A 25,695-nucleotide genomic window follows, 5' to 3' on the forward strand; every position below is an offset into this window, starting at 1 on the left:
ATGCAGGAAGAGCATCACTGTTTCAAAACATACCAGGATAAAACCTCCTCCCCTCCTGCTGCCAAGCATCTGGCCACATTCAACCCACCACCTCCTGCCAGTGCTTACCTTTAATAGTAAGTGCCAAGAACCTCCAAATTTAGCTTGCTGGTGGCTGACAGTGGTTGAAAGGCAGGCTTGATGGGCAGGCATGACACCTCTCTGATGGGCTGCCCCAGCTCCCCTGCCCTTATATGCTCAGAAAGGACACAGATGCAACTGCCAGCAGCTCATGGAAAGAAGGTGGCAGAAGGGACAGCAGGGCAGGTCACCAGACAGACAGCAGGCTGTCAGCCTGCAGGTTGGGAGCACAGTGCCAGCACTGGCACACAACTGAAAACGAAAATGTCACTTCATTTACATCAAGGAGCAACTGGCCTGCCAGCCCTGGACCTGAGATCCACTGCCCAAGCCAAACCCCAGGTCCACAGGAGATGGCTGGGCTTGCTTCATTCATGTCCCCAGGCTCCAGAGGTCCCTGTCCCCTCACACTCCTGTTTACCAACATGCTAGCTATAAACCCAATAAAGGGGCAATAAACACGAGTTTGCAGTTCCTTTGGCTAGGTGTGGAGAGGTGATCACAGTCTTCAGCTTACCCAGATGTTCCCTGTGTCACTGACCTTGCTGGTTGTCAAAAGCTGGCATTGCAGTGCCTCTCTCTGTGCTAATGCAATTATCCTGCTCAGCTTCTACCCTGCAGAATTATGGTTATTTGAAACAGACTTGGGCGGTGTTGCAATTTTTCAATTTTTCTTTCAAAATCTGTGTTACAGAAGGCTTTTGGAGCATCCTGAAGAGAGTGGTGGGTGCCACAATGACCACATCACACTAATATTCCACTGTTTCCTTTTCACCCTGGGCAGTGAGCTGGACCTGCTCTGAGACAGTCTGTGGAGAAAGGCAAGCCTCAAAAGAAAGAGGTGGGTATTTCTACAGTGAAGTCTGGTTTCTTGAATGCTGAAGTCCAGTGTTAACACTGGAAAGCCCGCAGGAAGTGAGGATCGCCATCCCAGCAATGTTAGCAAGCCCCTGCTGTGCTTAGGGCAAAGGAAGCACAGAGCCAGAAGCACCCACTGCTGCTGGGTGCCCATCCCCTGCTGCAAACATCCAGTCAGTGTGAGAGCAGCAGCCCTGAGCATCCTGCAAGGCTGAATGTTTCCCTCACACGTGCATGTGGGGTCATGCACCGCTGCCTCACCAGCAATCGCTGCCCAGGCTCCTCACAGCAAGCCAGTCAGGTCCCAGGCAGACCTTGTTGGTCATGGTGCTTGTTGCCCATTTTGAATGCCCCTTTTAGAGCGTATTATTATTTGCTAGCCAGTGACAAAGACAGACATGCACCTGGGGACTGAGAATTAGTGTAAGCCCAGAAATACTCCCCAATCAAAAAAATGCCTGCTGTTATTACAGAGAAAAAAGTGCTATTACAGAGACGAGAGACTGTTAAAAGGTTGGCACTGGTCCCAAATGAACATGACTGAGGGCCCCAGAAAATCCTGCAGAAAGTCACCTTTAAACCTGGGGGGCAAAGAGAAGATGAATAGGAGGGGTAAAAAATGAGAATTACAGATGTCCCCTTGCAGTCCCATTTCAGGGACAGCTAGAACAGGGGCACTGCCATGTTTAAGGCGGCACACTGTGCATTTTTAATGTTCACCTTCTCCTAAGTCGTCTTGGCCTGAAGGCTTCATGTAGCTCTGAAGAAATGTTCCACTTTGTCTAAACCATGCAGTAGCTCCAGTGCTGCAGTGCCAGCCTTCACAGTCCTCCAAATAGGAGCCCTCAACCCTGGGCTTATCTAGAAAGGTGCTTTTTTTTTTTTTTAGTCAGAAAGAATTACCCTTTTTTTTTATAGATGAATATAGAGAAAAATTCTGAGTTTGAGTGCTAACCACATTGTCCAGCACATGTCAGGGGCACGTTAACGAGCTGCTCCAAGGTGGTACTTTCCAGAAGGCATATCCTGGCCATTGGCCCACTGCAGCCTAAATTTTCATTTAAAAAAATACAACAAAACCCCCCAAAAGATGCAACATCTGGTGCCTTTAACTCTTTCCATGGCTCAGTACCAGAAGGCCATCCTTGCAAAGGGGAACTGGTTGTGCCCACCTCACCGCACCATGGGCTGAGTCAATGCTGAGGAGTTGCTCCCTAATGGAGTTTGCACTCCTCACCCGCCGTGGGACTCATGCAAGGAGATCCTTTTGGGATCAGTGCATGCATTTGAGACTGATGGCTGCTGCAATCCCCACCCCAAGTTTGCAGGCTCCTGCCAATGGTTCTTGCTGCTGGGTCACTGTCCACTTGTCTGTCAGCAAGGAGCTCTCGATGTTTTTCTGTGATATCTCAGATGTCAGTTAACTGCACTGTGTGTCTTGGATTCAGTTCTTAGGAAGCTGAAAGAGCTCAGGAACCAGGAAACAGCGATGAGATACAAAGATGCCAGTGCTGCAGGCGTTTTGTACTGGTGCAGAGGCGTTCTCCCATATTCCTGTCTATTTGGGGAACCCTGCCTCTTTCCGCTCCTCTGCTGTTCAGGCTGCAGCAGAAGCTGTTCCTCATAGATAGCCAGCCAAAAGCAGGGGGCAGGAGTGTTCCCTTTCATAGGCCTAATCCTTGGGAGAGAAAAATCCCGCTTTGCTTTTAAGCACTGCACCAACTTGAGTAAATTCAGAGCTGCTCTATATAAAACAAAATTAAGAGGAGAAGCACAAAACGCCAGCAGGCACCGTTGGCAGTGCCCAGACACCAGCTGCTTCTTTTCCCGTTTCCTTTCTAGTACTATGTGCTCTACCAGCTTCTGCTCAAACTCCACGCTAGCAGCAGGGTGCAGAGGGGCAGCAGACACCTGACTGCGCACGGCACACTGAACCACCGCAGCCACCAGGGTGATGCTCCCATGCAGCCCTGCACTCTCAGCTACCTGAAATCCCCCGGGGCCCTGCTCCAGACCCCGGTCGCACTTGCCCCCAAATTCCCCAGGGACTCTGCGCTACATTTGTGATTGCCCTGAAATCCCCCAGGGCTGCAGCTCAGAAACTACCAATGCTCTTTCATAGCCACGGGGAAGGGGTGTCCCTTCATGGAAGAGGCACTGGTTGGTACCTTCTGGGCAAACTGGGGCTGTGAAGACTCGCTGTGCAGCACGTCAAGTGACCACCACTAGGTGAACAAGTTCAACCTCTGCAAAACGAAACGCCAGCCGCGATCAGTCCCGTTTCTTGCGCCTGCTTCCCGCTGCTGTCCCTTCGTTGCCCATTCACTAGATGCCCTCAGCCACCTAACCACTACCATCATTAAAAACAAACTATAAAGCAAGGCAGTGGGATCACCTGGCAGCTCGGGATTCAGAGTAAAGCAGCACCACTGACCATAGCAAAGCCTAGCAATGAGCCAATACCGAGAATGGCCGAAAACACCCAGCCCTGGGCCCCGGGAGCCAGACCCTCCGCCCGCGCCGCGGACAGCCTGGCTGTGACCGGCGGCAGCGGGCGGCGGAGCGCCGGGTCCCGCCGGAGGAGTGGCGCCCTGCGCCTGGCGGCTGCCGAGGAGGAGCCTCCGTCTCCGGCCGGTCGCACCGCCCCGGGCAGCCGCGGAAGGGGAGGGCCGACCGGCCACCGGCAGCCTCCGCCGCCGAGGGCTGTCCTCCGCGCTGGATGTCCCCGCGGAGCCTCCTGCAGCTCCCGTGGCGCGGCAGGCCCCCGCCGGCCCTGCTCGCAGGGGTGGCAGCGTAAGTACTGCTGCGGCCGAGCAGCGGCCCCAACGGCCTTCCCTGCTTCCGCTTGGGCCAAAACAAAGGGCCCCGCCGTGTGCCGCAGCGAAGCCTGAGGAGAAGCGTGGGCTGTGGGGGGATATCGCTGGAAGTACCCGCTGGGATCGCCAGTTCGGCCCGTAGCCGGCCGGTGAAGCAAGGGCAGGCCTTGCCCAGGGACCCGGAGCTTACTGCCTGGCTGAAACTGACCGAGCTCAGCCTCACATTATCCCGAGGGTAGGAAGGCTGCTAGGAGCTGATCTAACCTCCTTGCTTGTGCTGTGGGCTGTGCTCAGAGAAGCGGTGGCCACGGGTACAATCATACGACCTGCACCCGTTTCTGCAGGCTTGCCCCTGCTTGTCAGTCTGTGACCCAGCTATGAGGAGCAGCGTCATCCTGGGCTGCTGCCGCACCCCCAGGGAGGATAAGGCCAGCTGCCCGTGGCCCAGAGCTGGGCTGCCATGCACTTACCCATGCGGCCAGAGGTCCCTGGGGAGTCATTTGGGTTGAAGAAGTATGCCCTCTGAGGGAGGCGCTGGCACTAGAGTATCCAGCCTGCTGGAGCTTAGTGGTGGAGGCTCATCCTCAACTGGGAAAGACACTGTCTTCTCTCTCCCTCGTTTGTTTTTTTTTTTTTTTTTTCATAGTGTTTTCTGCATTGAAGCAGTCCTGGGGCAAAAATTATGTCCTAAGGCAATGGAAAACTATGTGGCGTCGATGGTGCTGAGTGCAGTTGGTGACACTCTGGGCTATAAGAACGGGCAATGGGAGTTCTTGCAGAGTGGTCCAGCCATCCACAAGGAGCTGGCGGAGATGGGGGGAATCGGCAACTTGAACATCCAAGGTTGGAAAGTCAGTGATGATACAGTGATGCACTTGGCCACAGCCGAAGCCTTGGTAGCTGCTGGGAAAACCCCAAATTTAGCACATCTCTATTCCCTGATTGCAAAGAACTACAAGGAGTGCATGAATGATATGAAGGGCAGAGCTCCAGGTAAGCCTGCTGTAATACTGCCTGGGCAGGGCTGTGTGCTCACTGATGTCTCTCCTTTTCTTGCAGCTTGGAACTGAGGCTGGCCCTGGCTCTGCTTTTGGCTGTTTATAACATTAACTGTATTTCATGAAAAGGCAGAGAGTTTTCCACACTCAGTACCTGTTTCATGATGAACTAGAGAGAACAAAATAAGGCAAACTGAAGTAGCTTGGGCTCCTCTGAACTAGATAAAAACCTACATCTACAAAACATTCTTACAGGCAAGTTTGAGGCCTGAGCTTGAACTCAGGGGAAGTACGTGGCCTTTGCACTGGGGATATGTCTCTTCTTACACTCAGAGGATGCAAAATGCAAATTCAGCCATGTATAATGCACACCCTGAGATGCTGTGTTAAAGCAACACATAAAACCAGAGAATTAACAAAGAACTTTTTGTAATAAATTACACATAAAGTATATTTAAAGGCACAAAGATCCTTGCTTGGAATAAAGGTTATTAAACCCAAAGTCTACTTTTGGCTAGCTCTGCATGTCTGGTTTCTGCAACAGGGTATTCAGGCCACATTTGTATTGTCTGAACTCTGTACTACCTCTCTTGGCACAACTGTGCTAAGTCGGGGTCACAGGCAGCGGGGACGGGCAGTGTGTGGCAGTATTCAGGAAGGGCATCTTGACAGGCTGCAGTAGCCAAACCATATACTACATATTCCTGTAGTTCATGTTTCACTGTGGCCTGCTGACCCAATTCTTCCCCATCAGTGTGTTCATGGCCCAGCCTCTTCTAGATGCTTCTGTTAAACTGGAGCTGCTAAGGCTGGGCCTCCGATTTAAGAGGTGTAGGCAGTGTGAAGTATCCAGGAAACTCTCAATCCTATGCAGAGTTTATACATCAAAAAGAAATGTCCTACACGTGCCTATTTGGAGTGCCCAGAATATATTAAGAATGTTCTGGCTTGACATTAAACATGGGAAAGGTGAAATCCTGCATTGCTCTCTTAGGGCCACTGAGCACAGTGTCACAGCTGTGCATTTCCAAGGTAAACCAGGTTGGAAACTTGAGCAGGAATTTATTCTGCTTACCTTTCCACAGTGACCTACTCTCCTGTAAAGAACTAAACTATCAGTATTCTTTAACACAGTTTCAGTTGTTGGAGTGACCTAATTAGTAAAATATTTAGGAAGGGGAAATGATACTTGCCAAAATAGCAGGAGCCAGCAGGTTAAGCTTCTAAGACTCACTGCTGTCTCAGCAAAGGAGCTTCTTTTAGTTCCCCCCTGCTGATGGGGTCTGCAAAGGTGGACTAACCACAGCTGGCATTGAGACAGCACCTGGAAGCTGGTTTTGCCTCCACTATCTAAGCTTGGAGACTAAAACCTGAGATGAAAAGGAGCACCAAAAATTTCATTGTTAGTAATTAACAGAGAAGGATAATAGCACACCTGCTGCAGTCCTTCTGTGAGGAACTGAGCTGCAGTATGCCCAAAAGCAGTTCCCATCTGGAAGTGAAGGATTTTCAAGCGAATTTGGTATGTACACTAATTTGAGTGACAATGAAAGGTCAGATTATCTAGCTAAAGATAGAAATGCAACTTCTTTAGTGTGTCCATCAGCACAACCTTGTATGATCTTAGGGAAAGGAATGTGATAAAAATGGACATCTGCTGGGAATGTTCTTTCAACAGCATTCTGGAGTGCTCCTGCACAGCCACAGGAAAGGCACTCAGCACTGAAAGCATAAATCCTTACACTTCACAGTTTAATGCCCACTGATGTACTACAGAGGGAATACCTAATCCATGTCCTGAAAAGCTGTCTGCAGTCTCTATGCCATATTGGTCAATCCCAATGGTACAAGTTGCATGTCAATAACTTCTTTTGGCAGTTTAGAGTACATGGATTTTAAGTGAGAACATAACCCACAGTGATGCTGCTGGCGCCAAAGCAAGTATTTACTGGGGAATTGTAGCCCTTAAGGCTGAGAATGGAAAGTGGCTGCTGCAACTTTCACCCAACAGAGATTCCCCAGAACAGTGCGGGAAAGTCATATTGCTCACCCACACGAGGGAGCCCAGACCTGAAAACCAAAACCTGAAGCAACAAAGGGATTCCCACAATGTAATGAGTCATCAGACAGCCATGGCAGGGTCCCCAGGAGAGAGCTCATTGTCTTAATTCAGTGACAAGATAATCTCTGTATCTGTTACTGCTATTTGTGATGTGCCACGGCCCCAAATTCTTTGATCTGTGCAGGTAACAAAGCCAGTGAATTAAGTGACACAAGCATGGGCATACTTCTTTTCCCATGGTACAACTGCATCTGCCTCCACAGCTCTCCAGGAAACCGCGTGCTTCAGAAACTCTGCCTTTCGGTCCAAGTGTGTGGAATTACTTACCACTATGTGGTTGTTTTAATTCACTTTTTTATGTGCATTGATTGATGAACTGTTACTGTCTGTGCTCATGAAGAGTCTAAATGAGTGGACTGGAAGCCTATTCCAGGAATAGTGATCAGTTGCACTTGAAACTTCTTCATGCGCTGCTTTTTGCTTGTATTTCTTCTTTCCTTAGACCAGTACCCTCCTGCGGTTACTTTTAGCTTCTTACTGTTGTTAGTACAAAGCATTCCTAACCAGGATTTGCTGGATTTCCAGAACATAATTTCCTGATTCAAAACCATCTGGACCAATCCCAGGGGTTGGCTCGCTGTGTGGCACTGCAAAACCAACAGGTCTCATCTACTGGGCAGGGTGTGACAGCAGCGTCATGCCAAAGGCTGGTGTGCTGGCACAGCAAGCACAGATGACTCTGCTGCAATGGCAGGTCTGGTTCACGCCTGGGTCACGCTCTGGGGAATTCATGAGAGCTGAAGTGGCCCGACATTGTGGGCTGCGCTGATCAGCAGCCTGCTTTTTCCTGTGTGGGAGACTTGCATAGCTGTTTCCATTCTTAAAGTTGATTTTGGTCGACAGACTGCAGGGCAAACAGCCCGACAGCCACAGGATCAAGCGGCTTTCTCAGTTTGAGACAGCCATTCACGGGGAGCTGGTCCACCCCTTCCCTCTGCACAGAGGGCTGTGTCCTGCTCTCATCTAGTAAATATGTGATATAACAACACTGTTGGAAAAGAAACATGCTCAAAACACTTAGAGCAGCATGTGACCTTCTTACTGACAGCAGCCAGCCATCATCTCTTTCAGCCTATGTTCAGAAGCCAATCTTCAAACTGTGTTTGGATATGAAGGTATTTCAGTTACAAGGGTGCTGTAAATGCTATGTGCAGGTCCAGTAGGCTGCTATATACTAAATCCTACTGCCAAGCATATACATGAAAGTGCAAAGTGAAGAAGAACTCTGCAGAGTACTTGGTGCAGTACCTACCTGTGATGAGCAAGGTCCCAGATCACGGTGATCAAATTGCACCAAAGGTAATTGAATTGTAAAGTTAGGTGAAGTTTCTTGACCAGGCTTCTTCCTTGCTACTCTATTTTGTTTAGTCTGACTTTCAAAGTAACAGAGCACCCTCAAGTTTACCAGCTACATGTCCCAGCAAAGTACAGGAGCAATGGTCTAATTTTGGGTGTGAGAGCATGCCAGCTGTTGCTGTTACTCTATGTATCTGCGAGAGGACTGGGCACATTGGGGTTGGGCAAAGACTACTTTTTTGAGTTCCACTTTTGCCATTGTCCAGTACATTAAAGGTAAAATGAAGCTGCTTGAAACCTGCCCTTCATTTAGCTTCATCTGGAAGAGCAGCATTTCAGATCTGGCCAGAAGAGAAGACTAGGAGAAAAAGGCAAGGTAGAAGACAAACGAAGATAATTTAATGTTTCAAACCTGTTTCCTCTTCCTTGCACACAAGCATTTGGGCTTAGCTCTCAAAACATGTTTTAAAGTCTTGGCTGGGGAAGCTGGCTGGTTTCCCACCAGAAGAGAGGCAAAATTGGACTAGAGTATGATCTTGGAGCAGGAGAAAACTGAGGAAGGGGGATAAAGTACAATCCTGAATAGCAAGGAGCATGAAAAGTTATTTTTTGTAGTGAAAAAATTAGGGGGAGGGATTTAGGGAAATGGCAGTTTAAAACAAAAGGAAGTGGTTTGCATAACTGAATCATGGCATTGGTTACCATGGGATGTTGAAGGGGTCTGAAGGCATGCAAGGGTTCAAGCTGAGGAGGCCGGTTCCTGGTGGCTAGGTACGTTAGGAGTTGAACACACCACTTTGGCTCTGTTTTCTGACTCAAGCAAGCTTGTACTCCTGTGTCTGCTGGAAGCCAGGCGGGTCTTCTTGGGAGAATGTTGTATTTGCCTCATTTTTTATAGTCTTTCCATAGTTATCTGTTAGTGACTGTGAAGATGGACTAGTTGGCTGGACAAACCTTTGGTCTCACCTAGCACAGCTGTTCTTCAGCTTATTGAAGAGAAGTACAGTAAAGCCAGTTATGTAGACCATGTTGCAGTGAGAAGTAATACATTCATCACTTTCTGACAAACAAACTGCAGCAAGGGAGAACTGGAAAACACTTCCTACCAGTGATGCAATGGGAAAGATGCCTGGGAGCTTGTGAGGTCTCTGCCTTTAAAAGGTCCAGTAAAGAGGCTGAACAACTGAAAAAGCAGAGGTACTTAGCACTGCCTCAGGTCAGGGATCCTCCAAACCTCCTCTCTGTTTCTATTTATATATATCTATCTAGGTATTTAGATGTATGTATACATAATATACCTAACATATATAGTATGTATTATATATAGCATGTATTAATATATATATAGTATTTTATAGAGAAGCTATTAAACAACATGATATGTAAATAAAATTAATGGAAATAAACCAGCAGTGGACTTGTTTCTTACCCCCTAATTATTTTCATGAACAGGAATTACCAGGGCTGCTTGGGTATATGCTTGGTGCACTGGCGATTTAAGGCAGGATACATGTGCGAGTAGACAACTGATGGTTTTAAAGGGAAGCTCAAATCCCTCATGCAGAGTAATGCTCCTTCTCCATTACCTAGCCTGTCTTCCCTCAGTTCCCAAGCTACATGACCCTGTCTCCTACTGAAGTATGTTTCTGTTTCTTTTCTTTCTTGGGCTGTGTCCCCCCTGTCCAGGTGCCATGAGTATGGCGAATGCACTGAAGCTGGATCCGGAGCAGCCAGATGGCTGGAGGACCCTGTTCAGCCCCCATGCAGGAGGCTGCGGGGCTGCCATGCGTGCCATGTGCATCGGGCTACGTTTCTGCCACACCAGTGAGCTGGACACCCTGGTGCAAGTCAGCATTGAGAGTGGCCGAATGACCCACCACCATCCTACTGGCTACCTGGGGTCCCTGGCTTCAGCCCTCTTCACAGCTCTTGCGGTGAACGGTGTGTCCCCCCAGGCCTGGGGGAAGCAGCTGCTGGAGGTGCTGCCAAAGGCAAAAGCCTACGTGCAGGACACTGGCTTCTTCGTGGAGGAGAACATGGGGCAATGGTGAGCTGCGCTTCCAGCACCGGGCTTTGCTAAAACTAGAATAAACCTCATGTATGAGAGGGTGAGCTCTTCTTATACTTAAATTTCAGTAACCACATATGGTAAAGTCCCGGAGCAGCTCATGCCTGCTGTGGGACTGAATAGATTCAGAGTACCTCTAGCTTAATTTAAAACAAAACCGAGCACGATGTGTTCGGGTCATGCAGTTGTGCCACTTTCTGGATCCAGTATGAGGTAGCTGGATTTGTCAAATCAAGCAACCATGACCTGATGAAAGTTGGAAGCAGGGGAAGAGCACCAGGCTTTAGGACTGAGCTCAGTTTGAAAGTCATAACCAAATCTGGTTGCACATTCAGTGGGGATGTGTGTGCAGGGGCACACACACGCAGGGGCAGAGGTACTCTGGATCTCAGAGGATGACTCAGTTTTCACTCTGAGCCTTTGAATCCCATGCAGCACGACAGCAGCAGGTGCTGGGCTGCCTTCTCCCATGTGGCTGGAGGGAGGGCAAATCTAACTCACTGAAACATGTCCCTGGGCCTCTTACTGGAAATCATGTCCCTAGTCTGACAAATGGGGGGATGCCTACCATTTTGCTGAGCCATCGCTCCGGGCTCTTGATGCAGCACGTTTTCAGCTGGTGCCGAGCAGGGAGCTGACGTACATGCTTCTGCCATGGGATGTCTCTTACAGCCCCTCCGTCCTGTTTTGCAGGCATTATTTTGAAGAGCAGTGGGAAAAATACCTGGCAGAGAGAGGCATAGTAGACGGGATCTCGCCACCCACTTTCCCCCCAAGGTATGGCGTGGAAGAGAGGGACTCCTTCTACACCTCCCTCAGCTATGATGGCTGGGGGGGCAGCAGCGGGCACGATGCCCCTATGATCGCTTACGATGCGGTGCTGGGTGCAGGGGACTCGTGGGCAGAGCTGGCTCACCGAGCCTTCTTCCATGGTGGGGACAGCGACTCCACTGCTGCCATTGCGGCCTGCTGGTGGGGCGCCATGCATGGCTTCCAGGGCGTCAATGACTCCCTCTATGCCCAACTTGAGTACAGAGACCGCCTGGAGCAGGTGGCCAAAGCCTTGTACCACCTCACCTAGATGGGGGCAGCAGGGCCCCCAGGGGTGCGCTTACCTCGCAGCCACCCTCCGCTCACTCAAGGTTTAGCAAACTCCATTTGCAAACCTGCTGGGTTAAAGCACAGGAGTGTCAGCCAGAGTCAGGTCTGCTTTTTTTGTGTGCGCATCAGCCTCAATGAGGGTCTGTTTTGCAGCTAGCAGCTTGGGGATGGTGGGTGGGGGAAGCACTTACAAGGTGGTTTGATGGGAGCAGCTGAGCCCTGAAACATCCCTCCTCCACTTCATGGTGGCTGCACATTGCCTGGCCCTCAAGGGGAGCAGGGGCATCTGCTGCAGCCATGTCCCAGCAGCAAAACCCACTCAAGCTGCCCCAGACCAGGGTCCTGCCCATATGAGCATGCCTGAGAGGGTCAGGGATGCACACCTTACTGCAGGGAGTGTACATGGGCTGCACATGCCTCCTGGCAAGCCTAAGCTAGCCCAAGCTCCCTGCCTGGTACTGTCACCAGGGAGTGCTGGGGACACCACTTGCCATCTAGCACTGAGACTATAGCAGATGCAGCCCAAGACAACCTGCTGCGGGGTGCAAGGGGAGCAGGCAAACAGCCAGTTGTGCCTGGAGACAGCAGCTCTCTCATACAATTATTTTAGCGGAGTTTTTTGTTTTAAATGAATGTGGGGAAAAAAACCAAACCCAACTTCACAGCTGTGTTAGCAGTGCATTTTGCACAATGTCACAGCACTTTTGCTATACAGGTGAGAATGTATCATACTGTTTCCCTATTGCAGTTAACGTGGGAGTTCAAGACTACTAACCAAACCCTTAATCAAGGTAAAAGTGGGTAATGAAAATGAATAGGTTGCATTTTACATAACTTAAGCAGCTTCTGTAGTGATCAATATTCTTCCATTTAAATCAAGGTTACTAAAGATTATTTGCTTAACGTTTGCTATGGATAATTCTATTGAAAAAAAAAAAAAGCTTTTTCTTCAAATCCAGACTACTGCAGAGCAATGTACTTCCTGTTTTCAGAGCAATTTAAAAAATGGTGTATCCCATTCAATAAACAGACCTGACGTGCCTTTGTTAAATGTTGTATTCTGTTATGGGATGAATTAAGGGATGGAGGGAGAAGTATGAAGAGCCAGAGGGTGTAAGGTGCCTGCAAGCTCCAGCATGCAAGAAAGGAGATGCACTACCAGGGTGGGAGAATGCATCAGTGAATGGGCGGTGGAAAAGGTAGAGGCTGCCTGAAAGGGGGTGTTCAGCACACCTTTATGCAAGGGGCGTGCATAAAGGCATAATGAAAGCCCAAATCTGATAAAAACCAGTGGCAATAGGATTCACAATTTCAACACAGTTTACTACAGCTCTCCGGTGTGTTGTATAAAACATGTTTTAGTGCAACATAGTACAAAGTTTTTGTTAAACGTCTGTTAAAAAAAAAAAAAAATCCCAAATATTTTTCCACATCATGCATGGATAGAGGATCTCTCTTCTTGGCTTTGTTACAGGAAGTTACAGCAGAGAGAGTGGTTTGAAAAGCTTCATGTGAAAACTCGTTACAGGAAGAGTGTGCCTTATAAAAACAGAAGTTTGAGACTGGGCAGCATCTGCCAGAGCAATGGAGAAACACCACTGGCAAGGTACATTCAGGGACCACCTGCAAGCCCAGGAAAGCCTGGGCTCAGTGCAGGAACCTCAGGGCTAGGAAGGGACCCAAGCCAGCCAGGGGCACAGGGCCATGGAGAGCTCTCCAGGAGAGCCCTGCTCCAGGGCAGACAGGCTGATGAGGAGCATGGCTCGGATGCAGCATAGTGCTCTCCCAGGGAAGAACAGCTCCTGCTGACTTCATTTTCTCTTCTTCCTTCCTTTAAAGCTGAAGTGAATTGCAGTTCCTGCCCTGGAGCAGTAGGTACAGGAGACACTACGTTTACAAAACAATACCCACTGGCTTCAGCTGCTGCTGTTCGCTCCTTGGTTCTTCATTTCCATTCAGTTCTCATCCCACTCTTCTCTTTGCAGATGTCATAACCAGAAAGGGAAGACAAGTATGCAGGTGTGTGATATGTGTGTGTATATATATAGGAGTGTGCTACTATGCATATGCTGGGGTCGGTAAGCAGTTACATCTCGAGGAGGCAGACTTTGCAGAGGGACGAGTGAAATTTGGGCTTCCTAGTGGAAGAAGAAACCAATGTTCTAGCAGAAGAGCAGAGGTGGCTGACTTCAAATGCCCTAGCATGGAAGAGTCCACAGCTGCATGGGTCCTCTCCCAGCTGGAAGAGAGGATATGCGCTGCAGATCTTCCACCTGAGGCTTCACCACCTCTGAAACATCAAGGCATCAGGGTCTAACCAACTAGTGCTACAGAGCATCTGCTGAGGTCCTCGTCTCTTCACAAAGAGCAGTCCAACACTCCTGAAGAGGACAACGGCTGTGGGTATGGCACCTCTCACACGTGAGGTGTAGGGAGTCTTGTGGCTGTGCCCATCCATCCCGGTTGGCTTCAGCCATGCTGCAAAATACAAATGGCTGGATTTGCCAGGAAGACATCGAGGAAGACAACAAAAGGCCATTTTTGGCAAACATTTTCTTCCGCCAGACATAACACTTGGGGCGTATACGGGAGGAGGCGGATTCCCCCACAGGACAGGGCAGGGGTACTTGGCATTAAGGGGTACACGGGAGCTCAGGTGCCCCACATGGCGAGAGCCCTGGTTTGGTTCGTGAGAGCCACATCTTTCACAGAAAGAACAGCATTTCCTGCCACAGTGACTGCCTACAAGAGCAGATGACTGCCAGGATGGGGAGCTGATGGAGAAATGGTTTTTCCTCCTCAAGCCCCAGAAACTCAAAATGGCAGATGCACGTTCACACACAGGGAAGATTTCTCTCAGCCCAAGGGGACAAGGAAGCCCCCAGGGTGCCAATGTGGTGCAGGCTCCTCGCTCTGTCCAAGCTCACACCAGAAAGCAGTGCAAGCCACAGGAAAACTCATGACACACGGTGGTTAATTGCATGTCCTCGCTGCACAGCATGGCTGCAACTGGGCTCCTTGGCTGGAGCCATCCAGGGGCTGTGAACCCAACCCGTGGAGCTTCTCCCTTCCCCCTTCCTAGAGTCATTACTTTGGTCATATTGAAGTCTTCAGAGACTGGATCCAGCCACTCGTCCCCAGGCGACTGGGGCACAGAGGAGACCCACCTTGTCAGAGGTTGCAGCATGGACACCAGGGAGGATCACAACTCTGGTAAGCAGGACTGTACAAGGACCTTCTTTGCTACCAACAAAGACAGAGCTTTCAGGTGTCCTCCTTCCATCCCTCCCTTCAGTTCCTGGGGACAAACTAAATTGCTTTTGTCCTGATCACTAATGTGCTCAATATTCAGTCTCTCCAAGACCTGGAAACACTCCAAAAGGTGAATTGCTCCCTCCTGAGAGAACAGTAGATGGAGGCAAGAAGATGCTGAGACTACAGCCAGTCTTTGAGATGGACATCTTGATAGCTCAGCTAACCCCTCCATAGGTGGACCTGGCTTTATCTATTTTAGAAGGAGGAGCTAGCTCAGCACACCTTGGGAAAAGACCTTCTTCACTGTGACACAGTCTGAGGAGGAAAACCAGGCTGTTTTGGAAAACATACACATTTACTTCCAAAAAGATCATCCCAAGACCAAATGCCCCCTTGGAACTCCTCGCTGTGTGGAAGGCAGGAGAAGCCTACAGTTCTTTCAGTGACCAAAAAAGAAATGACAGAATAGTAACGGCCAAAAAGACAGCAACCGATGGGAACAAAATTAATCCGAGAGGAACATCTGCTATGTACATCAAGAGCAGCGACTCTCTGTCCATTAGGATGAGGTGGCACGTTCTCCACTGGTGCTGGAGGAAGCCTCGGACCTTCCCATCCCTGCTGGCTGGGTGCTCCACACAGCTCAGCCGCCACGTCAGAGCACAGACACTGAAACAAATGAAACAAGAACAACAAAACCCACTCTGTTCCTTAGGGCTCCCAGTGCGTCTCTGCTTCTCTCTCTGCTTGTCCCCCTGGGTGCCTCTGCCTGTTTAATCCATGGTTCCTGGGTGGATACTGAGGACTGGTGGCTCTAGGCAAGTGGGAGAGTAGTTGAGGTGAGGCTCTTTGATCCACAGCAAGGGGACCCCGTTCTTGCCCTCAGAGTTCTTGCTAGAGTTCCGGCCCTTGAACCGCACCAGGAGGATGGTGATGATCAAGATGCCAAAGATGGGGAAGGGGTAGAAGAACACAAAGTAGAAGAGTGCATCATTGGAGCAGATGACAGACTGCAGGCTGGAGCCTGGAAAGAGACACAGGATGGTCACATTTCATGGCTCCTCTGCAACACAGTGCCTAAAAACTTCTTTAGAAACAAAAAACCCAGACACTCATTAATCTGTGTCAATAGAGGAGGTGGGGCTCTGAGAAAAATACCAATATTGCAGAACAGAGTAGCAGAAGAAAGTTGTTGCAGGGCATGTTTTGGCTTTATCCCCACCATGGGTTTCATAAGTGCTAGAGAAGAGTCCTCCCTGCTGCAGATTTCATGGTATCTTACAAAGCAGGGAGCCTTGCAAAGGACTGATTCCCCCAGAGGCTGTACACAGAGGCAGCACCCCAGTGTATGTCCCTTAAGGGCCCACGAAACTCTCATCACCTCAGTTATCTCTGGGGCCTCTAAACCATCCAGTGGCTTCAGGAGCTGCTGGGAGAAAACCTTTTTGCCACAGCCTGCACCTCTGTGTCTAGCCAAGCCAAACTCCAGGGTGTTTCCCACAGCGAAGGGTTAAACCCCAGCGGGGGACCATGTCTGCCCCCAGTGACTCCAGACACACCAGGTGGTGTTGTGGGGCAGGCAGCCCCAGCACAGAGCTAAGTGCAGTGCTTAATCCAAGAAAGAGCTGGGCTATAAGCCATCAGCCTATTGGAAAAGCACTGGCACGACAGGCTTGCCCTGGTGCAGGCGAGACCCAGGCCCATTAATTCCTTGGCGTTTTTATCTTGGTTGAACCAAAGATACAGGAGATGCCAGGGACATGCCCCCAAAAGGGCCATTGCCTCTTCTCACCTGCATCCTGCACATGAACAGCAACCATGCTCGACTCCTCCTCTGCCAGCCGGTACCACACGCCGCTGGGGTCTGCCAGCCATTCCTCCACATGGCACGAGTAGTTCCCCGTGTCAGCTCCGCTGGCCTGCAGCACCGTCAGCCGGAAAAGTACCGCCGAGAGCCTCTGGAAGCGCAGACGCCCCTCCCAGCGACTGGCCTCAGTGCTGAAGATGGCATCGGGGCCCACGGTCAGCACTGCTTCCCTCTCCTGCTCCTCGTCCTCCTCAGTCTGGCCACCCACCTCTTTAGCCTGCATGTTGTACCACGTCACTGCGAAATGGGACTCTGGGCTTGAGCGGGACAGGATACTGCAGTCCAGTGGGAAGGACTCCTTCTCCTGCACCGTGAGGTTAACAGTAGCTGTTTCCACCTGCAGGGTGGGATCTGAGATAAGGGGAGACGTGAGTGCTGAGTATTGTCAAAGCCACCCTTGCCCCAGTGCAAACTGACTGTCACAACTCTGCCATGTACTGAGTGCAGTCTAAGTAATATCCAAAGGCTTGACGCAGCCTGCCAGCTCCCACAGGTACCTCTGTGGTCAACTCCACAGGTGCAGCATCCTCACCTCACCTCACCACACACCACCTGGCGCAGGGTCAGACAGGAGCTGTCTGTGAGCACTGCACTGCTGCCCTGCCCACAGAGACCCTGGCACCAACTAATGGGTGCACATGTGAGAGAAGAAAGCTGCTGCAACTTACCCAGATGTGCTACTAGAACATGCCAGGAAACACTGAGTTCAGTGCCTGTGCTGAAGAGCAATGTACTACTCCTCCCCAGCTACCAACGCAAAAAGCATTACACTCCATGCCTACTTTTTATTTCTTTGAGAACGCTCAATGGTCTTGAAAATCAGTATGACAGAAGAGGGGAGGATTTTCTCTAGCAATCTGGGAAGTTATTTAGGTAACATTTCCATGGAGATATTCCCAGCACAGACACAGTGGGGACACTTCTGAAAGTCTCATTTTCTTGTTTGGTTTTTTTTTTTTTTTTAATTTTTGTTCTAGTGCTTGCTGCATGGCTAAAGGGATTTTTTTACCTCACTGAGATAAAGTGGCCAGACCCAAGATGGGTTGATTTAAACACTGACTTCAAGAGCAATTAACATTTAGTTTAGTCATCTTGCCAGGGAACACACATACACTCCAGGGATCACAATTAGTCCAGATCTAAGCTTTCATTTAAAGATTAAAAAGCCCTTTCCAACGTAAGAGCTGAGAAGGAAGGGCAAACTGATAGCCCACTGTAGAGAGCTTTCTCCTTCAGTGAAGATAGCTAGGCAAACCCTCTCTTGTGCAGCCCCTGCGTGTCCCTGCAGGAGGGGGCTGCTGTCCCCCAGCTCTCATCAGCCACAGGGCTTCTCATTATATCATCTGCCCAACACGTTTTAAATGGTCCCATAAGGAGAATCTTCCAAGGCCAGAGACCTTTAGGCCTTAGGCAACACAAGTGTTTTCAGTTCACAGCTTCCCCAGGAAGACTCCTGAGCAGAAACGGGACTACTGAGGAAAACGGGAGGAAGGGAAGGAAATGGCTTGTCAAAACCAACAAAAAGCCTCCCCACCTCTGCAGGTTAAGCAGAAACAGAACTGCTGTCTGAAGATGCCGAGAGGTTATTTTGTCCTCTCTTTGCTCATGATTGTAGTCCTGAAAAATGAGCATGGAGATCCTTACTAATGAGACATGAGTCACAAGCAAGTTTAGTAATTTTGTTAAGTACTGGCTGCTATGAAAGAAAAACAAACAACAAAAAAACAGTTTTAGAGAAAAAATTGTCAGGAATTATCCCTCTCTTCTTCCCACTCCACATCCTTCTGCAATTCAAGACGAGCTTCAAGGATTTCCCCTGCTGTTCATTCTCCCTCCATCAGGGCTGGCAATTCTCAGCCTGGATTAAGAGCTGCACTTAACAACCATGCAGGCACTCAGGACACAGGGATTACCTGGGGACGCCTTATCCTCCGCTCAAGCCATCTAGGCCAGCAAAGTTTTCCAAGCAAGGACCTGGCAGAAGAGAGCTGTGCTGTCCTGAGTGAGTTCCTCCTCTGCAGTAAAAATCTCCTCTGCCATAAATGACCACAAAAACCTTGAATCTTACCCTTTTGCCAGCTCCGCTGCAGAGTCACCTCACTGGAATGAGCAGGCATAAAGCACCACAGCAGAACTTGCAGAGTGGTTGCTTTACATGCTGGAAAATACCCAGCAAATGAGGACTTTAACTGTTATTTAACCTACAGCCTTTAAAACATTTAGTCTTGAGTCATATGTCTCAAAACCTAGGGAATCCCTATTTTCCAAGGTAAACTGTCATTGCATCTTATCTGTTGTTAGAACAGACTACTTCTGTAGCACTTTTTTCTTCACTAGATACTAGCAAGAACAAGAAGCATCTGGATCCTTGATGCCTGCCTGTGTCTGTGCATAGCCAAAATGCTGGCACTAGGTAGCAGGATCCACCTGAACCACTATCACTGGTAAGAGGCTAATCAGGAAGCCCTCAAATACTCTCTTGTCCATATAGAAGCAGGTTCCTCATAGCCAACTCCTGCCCCATCAAGAAGCCTAAATCCTCATCCCAACCAACAGACAAACCCTTGGAGCTGCAAAGCCCACATCTGCTTCTTCACCCACAGAACAGGGAGCAGCAGCTGGACACCAGCAAGGGTACTGATCTCCTCTGCTACTCTCTTTTCATGCCAGGAACCTTGCTCCTGAGGCACACAACTGGGAAGCACAGATAGCTTCCTCCATCTCACTATCAAAATGTGGGTAAATTGGAAGCATATCCTACCAAAATCTGCCAAAAGTGCTGTGAAAACAATACATTTGCAGATGCAGTGGTGACAAAATCCCAAGCCCATCTAGCTGTTTGCAGGGCTTGCTCTATGCTCCTTCCACAGAAACAAGAGTGTGCCCAAGAAGACATGCAAGAAATTATCAGCATGGCTGGTAGCTCGGTGGTTCTGCCCTCTGCTCGGACCTGCTGTCAGTGACACACAGATGGTGACTTGTGTGTTTGACCCAAGATGGCAGAGCGCTGCTCAAAGATGTTGGCATGAGATCCTCCTCACCTGGCTGTTTGACAGTGACAGTGATGACTCCGGAGAGGTCCTCTGCCCGCTTGTACCAGCGGTCACTGGGGTCGAGAAGCCATTCCTCCACACGGCAGTCATAGGCTCCGCTGTCCCGCACGGTAGCATTTTGGATGGAGAGGAGGTAGAGACCTGGGGATGGGCTCTCCAGGTGCAGCCGGCTCCGCAGGTTGCCCACCGCCACCAGGTCCCCGTAGCGCAGGATGCTCTGCCGGCTCAGCCGGGCCACCACCTCCTTCTCCGGGTGGCCCGGCCGCCACACGTACCACTCCACTGAGAGCTGGGATGAGTGGCTGGTTCGGTTGCTGACCACACACTCCAGGGTCACCCACTGGTTCTCCAGCACCGTGATGTTCTTGTGGGTCTGGTTCACCTGCAGGCGGTTATCTGTGGGAAAAGGTCATGAGAAATGCAAGGTGACTCAGGGCTGCAAAGGGTCCTTTGTCTCCCCACAAGCACTTCTTGCATGGCCAGAGTCCTGGGGTGTGATGAAAGAAATGAGGAAGGAGAGGAAAAAAAAATCCATGGGGAAAAAACCCCAAAACCAAACATAGAAGAGGAAGAGAAAATGGGATTTGTGTTTTTTAGGGTCTTCTGAAAATCTCAGGCTAACCACCAACAATGCCTCATTCAGCACAAGGAACTGCAAACCCACAATCTCCCAGTAACACCTGGGGCGTCCTAAGTACAAACACCTTGTGAAGAGCGGTCACACCTCAGTCTTTCCTCACCCTCCTCCTGCGGCAGGGCAGTAGCCTGGTCACACAGCAACCAGTAAGCCCTACTGTTGTGGGAAAACAGAAATAAACAAATCAGAGGGTGGGCGGCTCATTATAGGGAACCATCACTGCAAAATGAGAAGTGGCAGGAGGGCAAAGTCAGACATGGTGTTCTGCTGCCTTGGGAATTTCCCTGATTTTCACTCCACAATTTCATTGATACATGGAGGGTGGAGGGTGGGTGACTGCAATCAGCCCTTTTATGTGAAATGATGTGTCACTCATAACTCCTTCATGACTTCTTTCCACAGGCAGTCTGGACTTCCCTGGTACAGCCTCTGCAGTGACCCACACTGGACCTCCCAGAGAGAGGCAGGTGATGCAAAGGAGGGGACAGATCACAGATCCCTCCTCCCTAGCAACTCCACAGCCATCTCACAGAAATGAGGAGCTGGGACTGGCAGTGAGCAGCTCTGTCCCCAGCTTTGTGGGGGCTTGTGGGAACTAAAAATGCTCCCCTATCAGCCCAACTTTACCAGTGATGTTCACTGTCAAGGAAAACACTAGCAGAACAGATTTCTCCTTTCCTGTCAGCCAGCTCCCCACCTCATTAAACTCATTACTCACATGTCATGTGCACACAGCACAGAGGGAAAAGAGACAAGGCTCCTTCTTGAGCCTGCCAGGATACAGGCATGGAGTAAAATTAAACTGTGTGCAAAGCATAAAATGCTTTCCCAGGTAGGCACATGCTAGTTCTCTCTCACTAGGTCGCTAGTCGACACTCTTGCTACATGATGCTCTTGAGGATAAAGAAACCTGGCTGGACACAGCAGCCCTCTAGATCATGGGGGATGGCCAACCCTGATGTGGGGACACTCAAATGCATGCAAACCCAGCCTAAATGGAGAAGAGGCTCATCAAAGGGGGAAAACATCCCTTTTTGTGCAGGGATTATATAGGCATGAGGATGCAAGGAGGGAGTGACAAGGCTGTAGTGGAAAGAAGTGCAGAACGTCCCTGTTGCCCCAGGAAACCTTGTCAAGCTCATGAGCCCGGCACAACAGCCAGTGCCAAGAAGAGCCCACGTGGTACCTGGCTGCTTGACGGTGACCTCTGTCCGCCCCGACACCTCCTCTGCCAGCTTGTACCAGGCATGGTTGGGGCTGAGCAGCCACTCCTCCACGTGGCAGTAGTAGCTGCCGCTGTCTCGAACCTCTGCCCGCTGCACCGTCAGGCTGAAGAGCCCTCCTGACGCTGAGCGCTCGAACTGCAGCCGGCCCCGCAGCCCCTCCTCCTCTGCGTAGGTGCCATACTCAAAGGCTGAGCTATGGGTGGTCTTCAGGATGAGCTTGCCATCGGCGTCGGAGGGCTTGTGGACATACCACAGCACAGCAAAGTGTGAGTCAGGGCTGGTCTGGGACTTCACTGAGCAGTTGAGTGGGATGGGACAGTTCTCCACCAGAGTGATGCTCCGCTTTGACTTGCTCACCTGCAGCTTGGTCACTGCAAGGGAAGAACAGGGAAGGATGAGGAGACGTGGGTCATTAACATGGAAAAGAAACTGAATTGGTCTGGGGAGGACCACAGAGCCCTGCCCCAACTACAGGCATGGCAGCTCTTGCTTGGGTCTTACCTGTACTTTTAAGACAATGTTCTCATACCAAATCTCTCTTCTTTCACCCCTGGCTCTACTTGTAGATGCTCCCACCATGTCCCTAAGCAAGAGGCTGCTTTTTCACAGTTTGTAATTTAAAAGACTCCCTTTCTTAATTCACTGTGATCTAAGGCACCAAATCTAGCAAGACTACACCCATATTCAATGTTTTTTTTTTTAATGGAGAAATCATACCACTTGCACCTCAGAACAATAAACTGCTGAACAGAGAAACTGGTCAACAAAGAAAACCATCTCCATGAAGGGTGAATTAAATGAGACTCTACTGCTGTCACACTCCAACCATGTCAATGACATGTAACCCACAGACATGCAGTAGCTAGGGGACCAGACATGGGTACAATTAGCAAAGAAGAGCAAGCACCAGACTGGAAGGGATCGGCAGGGAGCAAGCTCCGGCAGCCAGGAAATCTGGTTCCAGGTACAGCACAGACTGCTCCAGGACAAGATACAAGCATATCACCTACCCTGGCTTCCCAAGAGCAACTGCGGTTCCCACATGTGTAGCTAACCAGTCACACAGTGTCAAGGATGACACAGCAGCGTCACTGGCTCTTGTCCCTGCAAGGAGAGTGCCACACTGGTTTTCCCATTCCTCTCTCCCTGCAGGAGCAGATGAAGCCTCCACTGTGTGTGCTCAGGCTGCACCTGTCACCCAAGCCTTTGACCCAGGGCATTCCAGTCCGCAGGGGAGAACACGAAGCGCCCTCCTGTGACGCTTTTCTTGGCCGGCCTGGGAGCGCTGCTGGCTACAGACCGGAGGAGAGGAGCAGCTCCTGGCAAGATACACTGTCTCTCCTCCTTCACCTCCCCTCGCATGGCAGCTCCCCTCTGAAAGGGGGCATGCTCTCCTGCTGCAGAGCGAAGGGATTCTGCTGACAACTGGTGACCCTCTTAACCTAGCGAGCGCCCTGGGCACGAGTGGCATGACTCAAGTGTGGCACCACAGGCACAAACAACTGCAGGCTGCCTGAGGAGCTGTGCACATCCACACCCTGGAAACCCATCCCACGCATCCTCTGTTTCCGAGGAAGCAATGCTGTCTCCTCTCTCTCATCGACACAGGGGCTCCTCACTTTACATCCTGGCTTTGCTTCCAGCTCCCCTTGGGCCTAGGGTCTCGGATGCCTGTCAGCACAAGCGTAAGTGACAGAGATGAGTGATAGGATGCGCACAGGCAAACAACTTCAAATCGGAGGGATGAACTCCTACCAGTGACAAGTTCTGCTCTAAGACAGCATCTGATATAGGCATCCTGTTAAACTGATTGCCCGTGGCTTTAATCAGTATGCTAATAAAGACCCAATGGCTGTGTAAGGGGTATGGCACACAGAGACTGGACAGACGGAAGAAGGGAAATAGTCCCTTGTCTTTCCACCCTGAAGACTTCAACCTAATGGAGAGATTTAGCATCACCCTGTTGTATTTCTGCCCTACCCCAGACATGCTCTTTCCCCTTTGTTTCATCCAGGACAGCAGCTTTAGCCACTGCACCCACTCTCATCCCACCTTTTCAGCTCACCACTGGTTAAGAAAGGTTATTTTGAGCATTAATCAATCTTCCAAGTCCCTGGGAGATGAACCAATAAAGGGGAAGGTGATTCTCAGCAGTTTCCTTTCTCCCCCAGCCCCCTTTCCAAACAGTTTATTTTTAATTGGTACCGGATTATTTTCTGCAACCGTTACTAAGGAAACCTCTGTTACTATAGCAACCATGTATGTTAAGTCAGTAGTCCTGTATCTATTAAAATGCAGTATATACACATGCTGTGTGTGGTGGGGTTGCTCAGTATCAACACACACACAAAGCCAGGGTATGCACAGAGCAGCTGAGACACAAGCTCCCCTTTCAGTGCTCTTCCCAAATCATGGCAACTACAGGAGATGAAAACGAGGAGGATGGGCATGGACCAATTTTAAGCCTGGTGTTTGAGGCGACAGACCTGCACCTCACATGTGATGGATGTATTTCACTGAAGCAGTGAAAGCTTGCTCCCACACCATAATCATGGCAATTCTTGCTGTGCATGGATCCCTGAGATCATCCATGAGCTCTTGGATGGCGTCCGTGCAGCAATCCCTGCTTCCATTTGACACTTGGGAAGATGTCTTCTATTGTGCTGGTGAGGGTGATGGGGAAGAAATCTTATTAACTATGGCAAAAATGAGGTCTTAAATCCCCCAGCTGTCCAAGCCCTCCTTGGCAGCCACTGCAGCCAGCAGCCGGGAATTTGTGTACTCATGCACAGAGACCTCCCAGATCTTGATGAGATGATTGCTTCTCCTGCTTGCTGCCAGCTGGAGCAGCAGGCCCTGGCAGGGAATTACAGGTCTTCCCTTTGCTAGACTGCACACACTTGCAGAGGTTCCTACACTGTGTGTGGAGTTTCCCCTAGATTAGAGGTATCTGTGATAGGTAATGACACCCCTGCCAATGCAATTCTCATCTAACATGACTTACTTTCCTAACGAGGCACACCATGGAAGATGCAAGTGCAGGTTTTGTTTCCCTCCCACAGAATTAAAGAGGACATTCTCAGTCTTTTCCAGTCTGTGAACAGCAAATGCTTTCCTGTCCTGGCTCCTCATAGTAAATACATACCTACCTCTTCTTCATTACCTTTTGCAGATCCTATAGAAATAATTCACAGCTTTTACAGACCACAGGCTGAAAACTGCTGAGTCAGAAGCACTGTGGCACACAGGTTACCTTGGGGCAGCTTCACCTTTGGGCTACAGCCGGGTTTTCAGGCTCATGCAGGGGAGAGATCCTCTGCCACAGTCTGGTTAAGACATGGGAAGCTTTCTGGGGCAGCTTGTGCTTTTGCCTTCCCAAAGTGAAGATCATCAGCCATCATTCACAGATGTGCAAACTAATCCAAAAGGCTCATTTTGCATTTGAGGAAAATGATTTAAAAAGGAGAGGGGAGAAATAATCCTGAAGTTGGTGGTCCAGGGTGATGGTGAGGGTAATGGTACAATACAATACTCTTTCCAACCTGGTAGTAAGTCTACTCTAGCACAGGATGGGTCTTCTCTGTGCCCCATGCAACTTGTCAGGTCATGTTTAAAGATGTCTGCCATGACATGGAAATGATTGTAGCTGCTGGTGCATGAGTGAGGTTGCAAGAGCCCAGGCAATGAGCCAGCCAAACCTTGCCCTCCTGACACAGAGAAACTCCCTTTCCTGGCTTACAGATTTGCCTGGGCAGAGAGCCAGGACAGGGCTTGGCCTTCAAATGCTGAACTGATGTAGTCTGCCCCAGGGGCTGGGGCTCTGGTGTGCCCGGGCAGGGCTGCTCTAGCCCTCTGTCAGGCAGCAGAGGTGGTGGGCACAATGATATGAACAGGTACAGCTATGTGGCACTTTCTGCTGCACTGTCAAGAGACTGATGTTCTCTTAACAGCCTCCTGAACATCTGCTTGGTGAGTGAAACAGGTTCATGTATCTAGGTGAAGTTATCATGCAAATCATCTGCAAACCATAATCCTGTTGCCACGACATCTCCTGGCTCCCTGGGGGGTGCCAGTAAAGATGATATCATACCTTGATGCATGGTAATTGGCCCTATGTACGCTATTAAGGCTTTCAATTTACACTGGCAACAAGTCATGATAACAATCCTCATATTTTTTCTCTTTTTTTAAGCTACCCTGGTCTAGCAGCCTCTGTGAAGCAGTGCAGGCTCTGTGAAGAACAAGTACAGGCACTGAACTCTTCAGCAGTGCCTGGGC

At 49.9% G+C, this 25,695-nt stretch overlaps 2 protein-coding genes across 6 annotated transcripts in view; one reads left to right on the top strand and one right to left on the bottom strand.

Annotated features, from left to right (window-relative positions):
* The first annotated feature begins 3,594 nt into the window (after nucleotides 1-3,594).
* On the top strand, nucleotides 3,595-23,723 carry ADPRH (ADP-ribosylarginine hydrolase). 4 transcript variants are annotated; one of them, XM_065676427.1, is made up of 6 exons: nucleotides 3,598-3,771; nucleotides 4,441-4,787; nucleotides 9,897-10,257; nucleotides 10,972-11,055; nucleotides 12,854-12,985; nucleotides 20,594-23,723. In XM_065676427.1, exons 1-6 carry the CDS (start codon nucleotides 3,698-3,700, stop codon nucleotides 20,727-20,729), a joined length of 1,134 nt encoding a protein of 377 aa, XP_065532499.1. In that variant the 5' UTR covers nucleotides 3,598-3,697; the 3' UTR covers nucleotides 20,730-23,723. The 4 variants fall into 4 exon arrangements, with proteins under 4 accessions (XP_065532497.1, XP_065532499.1, XP_065532498.1 ...); XM_065676428.1 differs by lacking the exon at nucleotides 20,594-23,723 and adding an exon at nucleotides 20,152-20,524 and having other exon boundaries at nucleotides 3,600-3,771; XM_065676425.1 differs by lacking the exon at nucleotides 20,594-23,723 and having other exon boundaries at nucleotides 3,595-3,771; nucleotides 12,854-13,289.
* Nucleotides 12,682-25,695, bottom strand: part of IGSF3 (immunoglobulin superfamily member 3) — a 107,379-nt gene continuing 94,365 nt past the window's right edge. For both annotated transcript variants that reach the window (XM_065676424.1, XM_065676423.1), the window contains 4 exons: nucleotides 21,378-21,788; nucleotides 19,543-19,950; nucleotides 16,427-16,852; nucleotides 12,682-15,658 (listed from right to left, as the gene is read on the bottom strand). In XM_065676424.1, the coding sequence (XP_065532496.1) occupies nucleotides 15,408-15,658; nucleotides 16,427-16,852; nucleotides 19,543-19,950; nucleotides 21,378-21,788 (1,496 nt within the window). In that variant the 3' untranslated portion in view covers nucleotides 12,682-15,407. The remainder of the gene's footprint in view (nucleotides 15,659-16,426; nucleotides 16,853-19,542; nucleotides 19,951-21,377; nucleotides 21,789-25,695) is intronic.

This window comes from Lathamus discolor, chromosome 4, assembly GCF_037157495.1.
Source record: "Lathamus discolor isolate bLatDis1 chromosome 4, bLatDis1.hap1, whole genome shotgun sequence".
Taxonomy (NCBI): Eukaryota; Metazoa; Chordata; class Aves; order Psittaciformes; family Psittacidae; genus Lathamus; species Lathamus discolor.